Source organism: Cygnus atratus, chromosome 19 (genome assembly GCF_013377495.2).
Source record: "Cygnus atratus isolate AKBS03 ecotype Queensland, Australia chromosome 19, CAtr_DNAZoo_HiC_assembly, whole genome shotgun sequence".
Lineage (NCBI taxonomy): Eukaryota > Metazoa > Chordata > Aves > Anseriformes > Anatidae > Cygnus > Cygnus atratus.
In genome coordinates, this window is record NC_066380.1 from 4,881,117 (window position 1) to 4,894,707 (window position 13,591).

The window sequence follows — 13,591 nt, forward strand, 5'->3', positions numbered from 1 at the left end:
ATATTTCGCAATATTTGGACGATCGTTAAAAATACTGTAAAACTACATTCAAAACAAACTCCTTGTTGGAGAGAGGATGGTAGTGCTTTGAGAGGACAAATTAATCATTTCTACCACGTTATTTTCATGTAATATACAGGTTGTGTGGGAGTGAACATTTCACTATGGCTTGACGATTCTATTTTGAGCCCTAAAATAGAGAAACACCTTCTTTTGACTTGTTTGAACTGGCTTAAAGAACTGACTTTTCTGTCCGTCTTGTCCATCCTTCCTTTTTGTCGTGTCCCCCTCCCCAAACATTTGCAATGTATTGTGGAAAACTGAAAACTTGTTTTTAACAGCTTCTTCAGAAACTTGGAGGTTTTATTTTTGTATGTATACCTTGATTTCAAGCTGTGATTGTTTTGCATTTTTTTATCATCTTTTTTGCAATGTAGGCCTTTTAAATTAAGAAATAATTAGCAATGGTAACAAAAGGAGGATGAACCTGTGAGTTGCCTAGCAAATGTTAATATTGCCAAGAACTGCAAGACATTTACCAGGTACCCTACATGTCAGGAAAATTCTGAGAGTTGTGTGTTGGCAGATGATGATGATGAGTCTTCCAGAGCTTTACTGCAAGCCCAGATTAAATAGGCATCTGAGTTTTAGGGAACCAATTTTACAGATGGGAATGTAGACTTCAGAATTTAGACTGGTAGCCCTTGTGCTGTCCTTGTAGCCTGCGTGCCATAGCTTAGCTCTAGAACGGCACATGAACTCAAGAGTGGGGCTGCTTCTTAGAGAAAATAATTCGGTCTTTAAAAGCTTAGTATGTCTGAGGATATGGTATCATCTCACCTTATATGAAGAAGGATTAACACAGATGAAGGACAGTGAATTGCTTCTATCTTAAATTTGAAACATAAATTGTCACAGCATGTAAGTAGTACTCGCTTCTTAGAATAACACTGCAAAAAAATAGCATGGAACAATCTGTTTTATGGAGTAGGGAAATGCTAATAATAGTTATCCAGGTTCCTGTTGATTAAATATGACAAGCACCAGTGTCTGTCTGTACGGATAAGTGAAGTTGATTTTTTTTCCTCCTCCTTTTTCTTTCTCTGGGTTAAAAAGCATAGTTGCAACTTACATACTTATATCTATATTAGTGTTTAGTAAAAAACACACCTAAACAATGAAAAACCACTAATTTCACCTTGAGCTTAGTCGAAGAATGTGCAGGCCTCTTGCATTTCAATTTTTGCCAATATTATTGTATGTTTCAGATGATTCTACTGACCCCTTCTGGCCAGCGCTGCATTGTTTCATGGTTATTTTGGATCAGCTCGGATCTAAAGTATGGGGTCAGCTTATTGATCCTGTCCAAGCCTTTCAAACCATTATCAACAGTGTGAGCTACAACAACGAAATAAAAAATATACGCAATAGCTTTAAGAGGTCAGTTTTATTAAGATACTAGAACAGTTTTTATGATTTTATGATTTTAATATCAGGTAGCGTAGCAGCTTGGTCTTGGTTTCCTTATTGGTGCTGCCTTAATTTATGCTGGGGGGAGGGAAGTGGCAAGGAGGAAAATCAGGTCGTGCCAACTTCAAGCAATGAAAAGTAGAGGTAGGGCCAATAAAACTTGAGATTACTTCAAAAAATATGCTTACTTCCTTTTGACTACTTGATGCCTGGTATACTTTTCAGGATTTTTTCCTGAATCAGGAGGGCTGCTAACCGTTTAGTGCTTAGTGTTATAACCAACTTGCACTTGAGTTTAAAGAAGTGTGTCATGTATGAGACTCTTGACAGAATTATGAGAATTACAGAATTTTCAGTGAAATGACATAGTTTCAGTTTTTTTTTTTTTTTTTTTGTATTTCTTCTTAGGACAAAACCTGAACCGGAGCCAGACTACGATGATGAAATGGTTACTTGCAGTCAGATTGTATATAATTATAACACAGAAAAGCCTCAAAAGGTATTAAAAATCTGCCTTGCTTTTTGAACTCTGATCGCTGAATGACACTGTCAGTTTAAATCATCTATAATATATAAAAGGAAATATGTTCACTTTCTACTGGTAATGTTCATAATGTTGCAAACCAAGAATATTAAGTCGCTATTGTGTGCGTTAAGGAGCAGCCAATGTGGCCACTTCCTTGTTTGCCTGGTACTTTCAGGCTACAAGAGGAAAGAAGAATGTGTCTGTGAATTGGGCAGAGATACTATTAAAGCCCCTAAACTGGTATTGAGATTGAAACAAATGTTGGTACCTCCGTGAACACTCTGAATTCAAGTACAATACTGAGTAACAAAAAGTAAAATACAAAAACACAATCAGCAACTTAAAAAAAAAAGTATATCGAATATGAAGTAATGGTATGTGAAGTGTTATACTTAAAATGTTCTCCAAAATTGTCATAACTTGTAGTGCTGTTTTTTTGTTTTTTCAAAAGCAGAAGAAACATTTGTGTGTTTTTCTCTTAATGTTGGAACATTGTATTTATAATATCTTTTAAAGGCGTTAAATGTAGTGTACCTGATTATCTGAGGTTAAATTATGCCAGTATGATAATATATTTGGAGGGTTCTAAATTATTTTTAAAGGAAATCCAACACTGCACTTACTTCATAGGTTACTCTTTAAGAACTGATTTTTCTTGTGTGTGTTTGTTCCATCTTGATTTCTTGTCTTTCATTTAATTTTGATTTATGATATGAGATCTGCTATCAATTAACATATTTGAGAGAGAGTAACACGGTTAGGAAACAAAAAGGCAGATCAAACTGTGCAGATGTGAATAATGATGCATGGTAAATTTTTTTTTCAGGACACTGGGTGGAAAACTGCTATTTGTCCAGACTACTGCCCTAATATGTATGAAGATATGCAAACACTGGCTAGCGTGCTTCAGTCTGATATTGGCAGAGATATGCGTGTTCATCACAGCACATTTCTGTGGTTCATCCCATTTGTTCAGTCACTTATGGATCTCAAGGACTTGGGTGTAGCATACATAGTAGAGGTCATTCACTACCTCTGCTCAGAAATCAAAGATATTCTCAATGAAAGAATCCGGCAGTGTGACAAAGTCTCTGAATTTTTTCTCTTGATCCTGGTGTCAATTATTGAACTGCACAGAAATAAAAAGTGCCTGCATTTGCTGTGGATTAGCTCACAAGAATGGGTGGAAGCAGTGGTGAGATGTGCTAAGCTTCCAGCGATAGCATTTACACGGTGCACTGAAAAAGCATCTGGAAACCACGCGAGAAGTCCATCTTTACAGGCTTCTAACTCTGTGCAGCACGCTTGCATACAGTTGATACGCAGCCTTCTTAGAGAAGGCTATCAAATCGGTCAGCATGCTCTTTGCAAGAAATACCTAGACAAACTCAATCTCCTTCTGCGAGGAAATCTATCTTTAGGTTGGCAGCTGAACATCCAAGAAACTCAGGAATTACAAATGTGTTTAAAGCAGGTTATAAGAAGTATGAAGGGCAGGGCGTTAAATGCCTCTGTACCTGTGGAAAACAATGCAAACTCTACAACTTTGCCTCCTGTTTCTGTGAAGCAAGAGAAGTCTGTACCTGGTGATGGATATAAGATGGGTGTACATGGCAGAGATGGCCTTTGTTCACCATTTGCCTTCATGGCAAAGGAAGGTGGGGATGAAGATTGTCGAGAGAACTCTTTCACTAGAAGAAATAGTGCATGGGAAGAGGAATGTAAAGATGCACCTAAAAATTCAAGATCTCGGACATCCATGAACTGCCTGTTGGTGAATATTAAAAAGGAACCTAATGACATGACACCTCAGGAATGCAAACAGAACTCTTTCACAACAGAAATGTATGGGAAAGTTAAGGAAAATAGGAACAATGATCTTGTGTCAGGGAACTGTGGTATGGATAATCAGTGTTTTAATCCAAATGCCCAGTGTTCAGATTTCAGAAGACGTGGAGAGTTGGAAAACAAATGTGAAGCAGAACCTGTTGTAACACCAATGCGTCTGTCTGCTCAAACTAGTGTTGGTTCTCCGGAATGCCTTTACAGTTCAGATGTAAAGGAGAAAAATGTATCTCTTGGTTCCTCATCAAAGTTTAAAGTAGATGCACATAGGCTTAGGAGTTTGAAAATGAAGGTACAGAAAACTGAATGGCCTCCGGGACTACTGCCTCTAATGGCGCCACATGATTTGAAAAGCTGCAGTTCAGCAACAAGCGCAGCGGAAGCAGACCAACGTGTATGTTGCACTGGTGGTCTGTGCGCCAGAAAAGATTGTTTTAAACATCAGGGAGTGAATACCATGTATGAAGATGGAAAATCAGCAGATAATTCAAGGAGTTTTGAAAGTATGCAGGAGAAAAGTGCTTTTCAATACAGAAAGGTTCCTGTTAAACGGGAAACAAAAGAGACGCCATTAGACTGCCTCAGCTCCTCTAAAAATGAGCCTGGCTTGCAAGAAAACAAAAGTGTTGATGTTTTGCTTTCAGGGACTAGTGACACCTTACTGCAAAAAGTATCCACTCAAGAACAATCAAGTTCATTTTTGACATCTGTGTTTAAGAAAGACCCTACCATGCAAACTTCAGACCAGGGACAGGCTAACTTAGGTGACTTAGTTAACTATGACTGCAATGGTCAAATTTCAAAGACATGCTGTAAAGGTAAAAATTTGGCAAGTGGTCATGTGCCATCTAGCTCTGAAAATAAGGGGGTTGTATCCAACACTTCTCTGATCAGTCCACTAACAAAGAGTGAATCAAGTGACAAGTTGTTAGTATTTTCAAAATATTTCAAGAGAGACAGTGATTCAGTGGGGAAGAAGGAGAAGGATTTTGCGAGGATGGTTTCTGAAGATACTTTAACAGACTCACAGCTTGATACAGATCTTAGTAAATTGTCTTTAGCTGCATATGCAAAAGGTGTCAATTTTCCCTTCGATTCAAGTCAAGAAAGCTCAGTACATCATAATGTATGTGATATTAAAAGGAAAGTGAAAGGTGCTGTAAGGTCTTCCAACGATGCCCAGAGTAACAAGTCTCCCTGTGATGCAGATTGCCTTGACAATGAAGTCATTATAATTTCAGACTCTTCTGATGAAGAAAAAGGTGTCACTGTCCAAGAGGAAACAAAAACAAAGAATGAAAATGTGTGTCCTGAAAAACAGCCTTTAACAGAAGTGCAGCGTGATATTAAAGATAACACATTAGAATCGAAGATGCCAAGCTCTCCCTTGCCACTTGAAGACTGTGACTCTCAGTACTTTGAGTTTGAAACAGAAGCTGATGTCTTTTCAGTTTGGCAGGATACTCAAGCATATAGCATGGAAGAAACTCAAGAGTATAAACACGACTGTGCTTCAACATCAGTTGATAATAGTCATTCAGATAGCTCACTGAAGGATCACACAAATGAATGGGGTTATGATACAGATTACATAAGTGATGATGATATGGAACAAGCAGACTCGACAGAAAAGCAGATAAATAATATTTCTTGTCAGAAAGAAGCTGATAATACAGAAGAAGTAGCTAATTCACCATTGCAAGAATCTTCTAGTAAAGGAGATGCAAAAGATCAACTGGAGAATTTTACAGACAAAAGCACTGTTGATAAAGACTTTGGTCTGAATGCAGAATCGACTGAACCCAGAGCATCTACTTCTAACATCACTTTAGCTTCGAAGTTGGCACTTAAGAAAAATACTGTGAGCCCACGTAAGAATACAGCAAAATCTAAGGTGGCAAGAACCATCCAAAGAAGTCCTAAAACAATGGTTCTTAAAGCAGCACAAACTAAAAAACTGCTTCAAATTACATCAAAAAATGCTCAACCTGGCAGGACGTTACCAGCTGTGGTTCCTCCGAAGAAAGTTCGTCAGTGTCCTGCACCAACGTCAACTGTAGAAAAACTTGGGCTGAAAAAGGCACCCCGCAAAGCATTTGAATTATCCCAGCGCTCTTTAGAGAGTCTAGCTCAATTGCGTAGCTATGGTAAAGCTGCAGGGAAAGTTGGAATTGCAATGAAACAGAAGGTTAAACTAATTGCACCTCAGAGTTTGTCTATAAAAAATAACAAAAAAATGCTAGCGTGCCAAGATCTTCAGTTCTTAAGGCAGACAAGGCCCAACAAAAATGTTAGAGTGAAAAATTTTGCCAGAAGTTCTGAGAGTAGAAGCAAAAAAGTTAGCACAATGGATACAAAGTCTGTGAAACAAAAGGCTAATTTTTTTGATGGGGCATTTGTCGAAGGAGCTGTTGGAAAGCAAAGAGAGAAAAAAATGGAGCAGACCTATTGTCCCTCTGCCAGTGAAAAAGAACAAATCAAAAGTGTCTCTGGGAAGAAGGAGGCTGTGCAAACCACGCATCTCTCTAAAATGCCTAGTTCTTCAGACTCAAACAGAAAAACAAAGGAGAGCAATGTGGTGGTTCCTCCGGTACCTATGGTTTCAAGTCTGTGTTCTGCTGCAGCTGTTGGAGATAAAGATAGCTCTTCAGAAAGAGGTTGCATTGTCCAGCCTGAGTTTGAGATGGTAACATCAAATGAAAACGGGTGTAAACCAAGTGAAAACAGTGAGGAGGAGGATGATGATTTATTTTTAACTCAATTAGATCCTGTGGATATGGAGTTGTGTTCCCAGGAGGAAAATTTTGAAGATACTTCTATTGCTAGTAAAAAAACAGAGGAAATGGAAGTAGAAACTGCTGAAAAGCTTCAGCAGAATGAACCCTTGACTATTGTGAAATGTAAATACAAAGACTGTATGGAGAAAGTGGAAAAAACAGGAGAGTACTGTAGTAAGCATTCATCCACCAATTCAGAATCAGATCACTTGTTTGCCAAGCCGCCTGCCCTGCCACCTTCTAAAACAAGAAAGCCTTCCACTACCAAAATTTTCAGTTCAGTAAGTTCTTCGCGGAATGCAGCCTTCAGCAAGGATCTCGAAGATGTTAAAAAACAACCACCAACACCAAAAAACAAAGTGAACACAGCAAAACCTGTGGTAAGACCACCAAATGTAAAGGCTCTACCAACAGGAAATCAAACATACAAGACTCCAAGTTCCAGTAATGTTCCTCAACCCTGTGTTTCTAGAAATGTTCTCCAGTCACGAAATGTACATATCAACAATGCTTCAAATATGTCTAGAAGGCCTGTCCGAGAAGAATATTCTTCCTTTCTTGGTGCTCAGCAACGTGATCACAGTATTTTTGTTAAGGAAGTCTTAAAGTGGACTTACGAAATGTTTGTGAACTCCAGCCAGTTTGGACCTCCAAGTAATCTCCTGCAATCCGTAGTGGCCTCTGTTCCTATCAGATTTCAGGGATACAATGACTACTTTAATACATTTTTCCCCTTGATGATGCTAAATGCCTTTGAAACAGTAAGTAGCTATCTAGTTCTTGGTTTCTTTTCATTAACCCCAGTAAACTTTGGAAAGAGATAAACAGAGAATGTAAAACATTTCTTTATGTTCTGAAAATCATGTCACCTTGGTCGGTTCAGATACACATCTGAATAGAGCAATGATTTAGGGCAAATAATAAGGGCTTTTTTTGTACCCATCCACAGTAACATGTAAAAGGAGGAAAAAAGAAAGTTGTTCCTCTTTATAGTATTTAAAGCTTAAAACAGCAATTTTTGTTTTAGAAACGGGTTTTTCAATTACAGCTTCTGTAAAAGAGTAAGAATGTAATGTTTTGATTCATGTTGAGAACTTATGTGGGAGGGTGGGTTAATCTAAGTAATATTTTTTTGAAACAATTCAATTTTATAGTTTAATAGAAAGCACTGTTTCTTCAATTAAAAGCTGTATGCTTTTAAGCTCAGTCATTGCATTACTTCTCCAGTAGAAATATGTTAAAAAATGAAGACGGTGTCAGGATGATGCTGGTATTTAAGGTGAAAATGCAAGGCAGGGAAAACCCATGTTTGTTTTGAAGGGATTTGTAAGGAAAGTATATTCAAAATGACAGGAAAAATAAAAGCATTTTGCTTGCTGTGTGTGTGTTTATGTGTAATGTGTATGCATATGCTGAAAGGAAATGGTAAGACTTTTCTATGTCTTTGACAGTATGTTAGCTTTAATTTATTTCTTCCTAGTATTTTTACTCTTTGAGTCATGATAAGCTATGCTTCTGAATCACTAAACCCTTCTAAGTATTTTTATGTCCTTTTACTTTCTAATATGCAGCTGGCACACGAGTGGGTAGAAAACCAGAAGACAAGAGAGAAGAGTTACTACTTCCACTTACAGAACTTCTGTGCGGACTTGAATACGGCAGATTTTATAGGTAAGAGTTATTTTTTCTTTATTTTTTTAATTATTATTTTAATTAAAACCCTATTTTTGTTTTCAAGTAGATAGTGCCTATTAATGAGCTAGCACATGTAGGTAGAAATAAGTACATGACATAAGCATGAGTGCCTTTGGCAATTTGCTTACGTGAATTTAAAAGAATCTTAGGAAGATTGGGTGACAGCTTATTTTTTGCCCTGATATCTAACTTTTCTTTTTTAAAATACGGGTATAGATTCACTGTGTGAATTTAAGGTGTGTTTTCTAGCACCTGACACCTGGCTAACCTGACACATTTTGTTTGCTGCCACAATTCTTCAGCTCTGAAAGTGGTGTCTTGAGTCATAGAATTGAAGCAGCATTGTAGTAGGAATCTGGGTGGTACTACCTCCTGGTTTTATACCCACCTCACCGCGTAACTTCTTTTAGTAAATAAAATACTCCTTGACTTGCTCTGCCTTTACAAAGTTCAAGCTTGAAGAGTGCAGGATGAAGTTAATAAGGATGGAATTTTGCTATAGCTTTCAAAAGTTATCAGGTGTAGGTATTACTGAAATATATAACGTTAATTGTACTATTTCACTAGTCAAGAAGTTGTTGTAAAAGGAAAACAGGCACAGCTCTAACTTTTAAATGTGTTTTGGGTAGCTCATTTTCGAGAAAGTGATTTGGCAAAGCAGCTTCATCCAAAGGAGGATGACTTAATCTTTTTGGTGGTCCAAAAGAGCAAAGACGCCTTTGGGGAAGACGGCGAGATGGAGGACCATCTAGTGAATCACGTTGGTCTTGTGACACGATTTTCCCGTGCTGGCTGTTTAACTAGTAAGTAAACGGGCTAGCATTTCAAGGTACAATTTTTATTTTTGTTAAAGCTGGCTGAAGAGGGTTGTAGTATAGCACTTACTTTGGAGGAAATAGATTGTTTTTTTTTTTCACTGCAGCATTGCAGCATGCCTATTTTGTACTAGGAGCTTTATAAAAAAAAAAAAAAAAAAAAAAAAAAAAAAAAAAACAGCAACTGAGGCTGCAGACCAGCTTTTCATGCATTTTGTATGGACTTCAATGCAGATGTTAATACTTTGTGTTACAGCAGAAACTAATGAGTAAGTGTTGTGCATGCATCTTCAGGAGTGCAGTACTGTACGATACGAAGTGCCATGAATTGCTGTGATGTAATTGCGTAAAACCTTCACAATCTTGTCTAACTGGCATTGTGAACTACCAGGTTTCCTAAGTATCAGGATAGGTGCTGCCTGATGAAAACATCGATGGTCTGGCTTAATGGAATGACTGATATGATCAGAGTCATTTTACAGAGCAGTATTTTTCCCCCGAGAATTAGTTGTTTTCTATCTAATAGAAGGCAGCACCTGATTCTGACAAATTCTTTGCATAACCTGTTTGAATATCTTCCAGTTAACATTTTGAATATTCTTTAAGTTAATGTGTTGTCGTTTTTCCCCACTTTAGGACAAAAGGAACAGCATACTGTCTGTCATCTTTCTGTGCAAACTCGAGGCAATTTGTCGTTCTTCATAAATAAACAAGTGAAGTGCGTAGTGGTCGGCTCCCTAGTGACTGCACAACGAACATTCAAAGGTCTACTACTACTGAGCAGGAGTCCCCTGGCTAAACCCATCATAAATCCAAGTTACAATGATTTCTGTCCAAGAGACTTGCCTGTAGCTTCGGAAAGTGCTGTAAGTTCTGGACCTAGGAGAAGCGATAGTTAAAAATGGCAAGTGGGCACTTGGCTTCTGAGAGTTCTGCAAAACTGGTTTTGCATGCTAATTTTGGAGACAACCAAGTACAAATAGTCCAGTTTAAAAAAGCACTGAGTCAGGCAGTTTTTCAGAGTTGGTGATTGGTTGGATAGAGGAGGCTGAACTTGTTCAGGTGTTTCTGTTGTACTGTAAGCAGCTTTCTCTTTTTTTCCCCTCCCTTGCTAGAGGTAAAGGAGTCTGTTCAGGAAATAAGGCTTAGTATGGGGAAGGTAATGCAAATTAAAGTCTTGTAGAGGAGACAAAATCTTCATCACCGCTTTTGAGTCAGAATCGGATATACGTCTAGAGGAAATGTAGAATCAAAAGCTTTGTCCTTTGAGTTTTTGAGTCTTAGCTAGGGGGTGGGGAACATTCTGAAGATATATAAAATGAGCGTGGAGGGCTTAATCGTGATTAAGTAATTCATTATTTTTTTTTCCTGTCTGTTCCTTCAGGCATTTTATATGAATGAATACAATGAAGATCAAAAGAGAGCCATTGAGACAGCTTATGCCATGGTAAAGCAACATCCCGGGCTTCCCAAGATCTGCCTCATTCATGGACCACCCGGAACCGGGAAATCAAAAACCATAGTTGGACTTCTGTCTCGTGTCTTGAGAGGGGTAGGTGAATATGATGTGTTCGTCGTGCTGGTGTGTGGTTTCCCAATAGAAGTCAGTGATAGCTGAATGGAAGTGTAACACTGGTAATTGCTAGCGGTGTAATTCGTTAAGCTGAATGAATTAAACCAGCACTGAATAAGCTGTAATGGTGGAAATAACACCTTTTGGACATTTTGGAAAACACTTGTTTTACGGATCTTAGAAGGTAAAATTAGAAGAAAACATTCTTGCTGAACATGTAAATTGGTAGTATTAACATTTGCTACATTAATACAGCAAAATACTAAGGTATTTTAAAGGGTGTTATTTGACCTGTCCAATTTAGTTGTTTTCACGTTAGCATTCAGTGGATTCATCAAGTAGATAATTGTTGAAGGGAATTTGTGCTTATAGTATTTATATGTTTGACTTGCCTTACACTGAATAACAACAGGTATGCTTTTAAGAGACATTAAATTACAATAGTACCTATTCTCTGCATGCTGATCAAGATGAGTATACAAGTCTGGCTTTTAAAATATGAGTGAAAACAATCTAAAGAGCCTATTCTGGTTTATTGTTAATTAATCTACAGAACACTAGGAATGAGAAAACAACTCAAAAAACAAGTTCCAAGATCAAGCCAAACCGTTTTCTAGTTTGTGCACCATCCAATGCTGCAGTTGATGAACTCATGAAAAAGATCATCGTTGCATTTAAGGAAAAATGCCAAAACAGACAAGAGCCTTTGGGTATGGTTTATTTAAAAAAAATCTGTTTCTATGTTAGACAGACAAAACCAGAAGGAGAAACTGGAACAATTGATTAGGTATAATACTTCTGTGTTGCTCTAGGCAGCTGTTTTCTCTTGCAGAACATGACTGGCATGCATACTGTTGTTGATTTTAATTTGCTTTTCAGAAAGGTATACTTTAAAAAAAAAGAATAAATTGTACTTTGTCTATATGTAGACATTGCCCCTCTTCTCTTAGTATTAATATGAAGTCACTACTTCTTAAGTACCCCTTAAGGATATGAACACAGTACTACTATTGTATTGAATAAAATTGGACTTCACTTATCACCCTAAATGATCTGAAAATTTTGATGTGCCAGAACTTTTCACTTTTTTCACCTTCTAGTTTGTGGCTAATACAAAGCAGATGAGTTCTGAGCAAGGCATCTAGTCTGTGATGGTGGTGGTGGGAACTTTCTTTCTAACCAGAAGTTAATTCCATACCAACTGCATTACTAAATGGTACTTCTCTAATATTTTCTAACTTAGGAATTCTGTACATTTTAGATAAGCCTGAGAATAAGAGGTAGTTTTGTTGATTCAAGATAACATTTCTAACCGTTAAGCACAACTAAAGCATAGGCAACATCTCTTTTTCTCAGTGTGGAATTACTGAATTTTTCTGTTCCTGCATTTAGATTAGTACAAATTGTTGCGGTCCCCTGAAAAGCAGAAAAGGAAAAGCCTTGTTTGGTATCCATGATATGATTACATTTTCTTTTTTCTTCTCAAACCGAAGTGAAAAGGTGCTTAGAGAAATCTAAACATTTTTTGACTCTGATTTTGTAAACAGGAAACTGTGGTGATATCAAATTAGTGCGACTGGGTGCCGAAAAATCGATCAACAGTGAAGTCCGGGGTTTTAGCCTGGACAAGCAAGTTGAACACAGAATGAGTAAGTAACATGCAAATCAGACTTTCCTTCAGTTTTCTAGATAATGTTATGTACCTGGGGCACTTGGGACTATGTGCCCTTTAAGAAGGTAGATTGGGTAAAAGATTTTTTTTTTTCCACAGCATGGCACGTCATACCACAGTGCTTCATAAGCATTATTTTTCTCAGTCTTATTGGGAAAATGTCAGCATACATACAGCCTAAAATTTAAGCAAAAGCATAGAAATTAAGCAACGCTAAGTTTTGTATGTTTTTTTTAAAATGTGTTAAAGCCATCACTTTTAAACAATCCAGTTATGCAGCTTTTGAGAGCTACAGTTGGAATCAAGAAAAGTGTATTGTCTTCGTTTTACTGCCCCAAATAAGGTTATAATAGGGAAACTGCGACAAAAAATGAGTTTGTCCATTCATTCTTAATGACTTAACGCTGTTATTGTAACAGTTGTTGTACTCCCTCTACATGTTTTCCTTCATTTTTTATAGAACGAAAGCCAGGTGACCGTGACCAGGATATTCAGAAGAAAAAAGCAGCTCTGGATCAAAAGCTGGACACGCTGTCTCGTCAGCGTGCCATGCACAGATGTGAAAAGAGAGAGGTAATAAATAAGATGATAGTATTTTTAATCCTGTTCGTGTTTTTTTATATTCAAAATTGTATCCAAAGAGTCAAGAACTCTTCCTTTAAGCCATCTCTGAAATGGAATGAGGAACTTTTATATCATGGATTTTTTTTGTCTGTTTACACTAGTATTTTCAGCTGCTCAGTCGTGGAACCTATGGCTCTAGGGCTGAATAGTCATCTTTTGGTTTTATCACCACTTAATTTCAGTGTAACCACATTTATAAGGCTTAATGATTTAAAGTCATTGTTTACTTCAAAGCTTTGTTTTTGTTCACATGGAACTAGTAAGACAACCTAATATCTGAGACTTTGGGATATGTTTTACACTTAGAATTTTCAATTTAGTTGCTTTAAAAATAGACATTTATGTTGAAATTGTAGGGTTTTTTTAGTGGTAAACCATTTTTCTAGTTGCACAGAAATGTGAGAATGTAGTATTGAGTATGGAAGGAAAAAAGGTGTATAGCAAATATGTGTTAATTATTCCTCATATTTATGTGGTTTCTTCTTTTTTTTTGCCTACATAGAATCAAATGATAGATGATGAAATTGGCAGACTTTCAAAGGAGAGACAACAGCTTGCTTCTCAACTAAAGGAGGTAGGAATTTATTTTCAGGG

General features: G+C 37.3%; 1 protein-coding gene across 2 annotated transcripts in view; it reads left to right on the plus strand.

The window, feature by feature from the left end:
• SETX (senataxin) overlaps window positions 1-13,591 on the plus strand; it is a 28,152-nt gene that overhangs the window by 4,973 nt on the left and 9,588 nt on the right. For both annotated transcript variants that reach the window (XR_007709009.1, XM_035555202.2), the window contains exons 8-18: window positions 1,269-1,440; window positions 1,879-1,969; window positions 2,823-7,379; window positions 8,190-8,289; window positions 8,943-9,116; window positions 9,765-9,994; window positions 10,513-10,680; window positions 11,255-11,411; window positions 12,249-12,350; window positions 12,834-12,946; window positions 13,500-13,571. Coding sequence is in view for 1 of the 2 variants with exons in the window: in XM_035555202.2 (XP_035411095.1) it covers window positions 1,269-1,440; window positions 1,879-1,969; window positions 2,823-7,379; window positions 8,190-8,289; window positions 8,943-9,116; window positions 9,765-9,994; window positions 10,513-10,680; window positions 11,255-11,411; window positions 12,249-12,350; window positions 12,834-12,946; window positions 13,500-13,571 (5,936 nt within the window). In the remaining variant the exon portion in view is untranslated. The remainder of the gene's footprint in view (window positions 1-1,268; window positions 1,441-1,878; window positions 1,970-2,822; window positions 7,380-8,189; window positions 8,290-8,942; window positions 9,117-9,764; window positions 9,995-10,512; window positions 10,681-11,254; window positions 11,412-12,248; window positions 12,351-12,833; window positions 12,947-13,499; window positions 13,572-13,591) is intronic.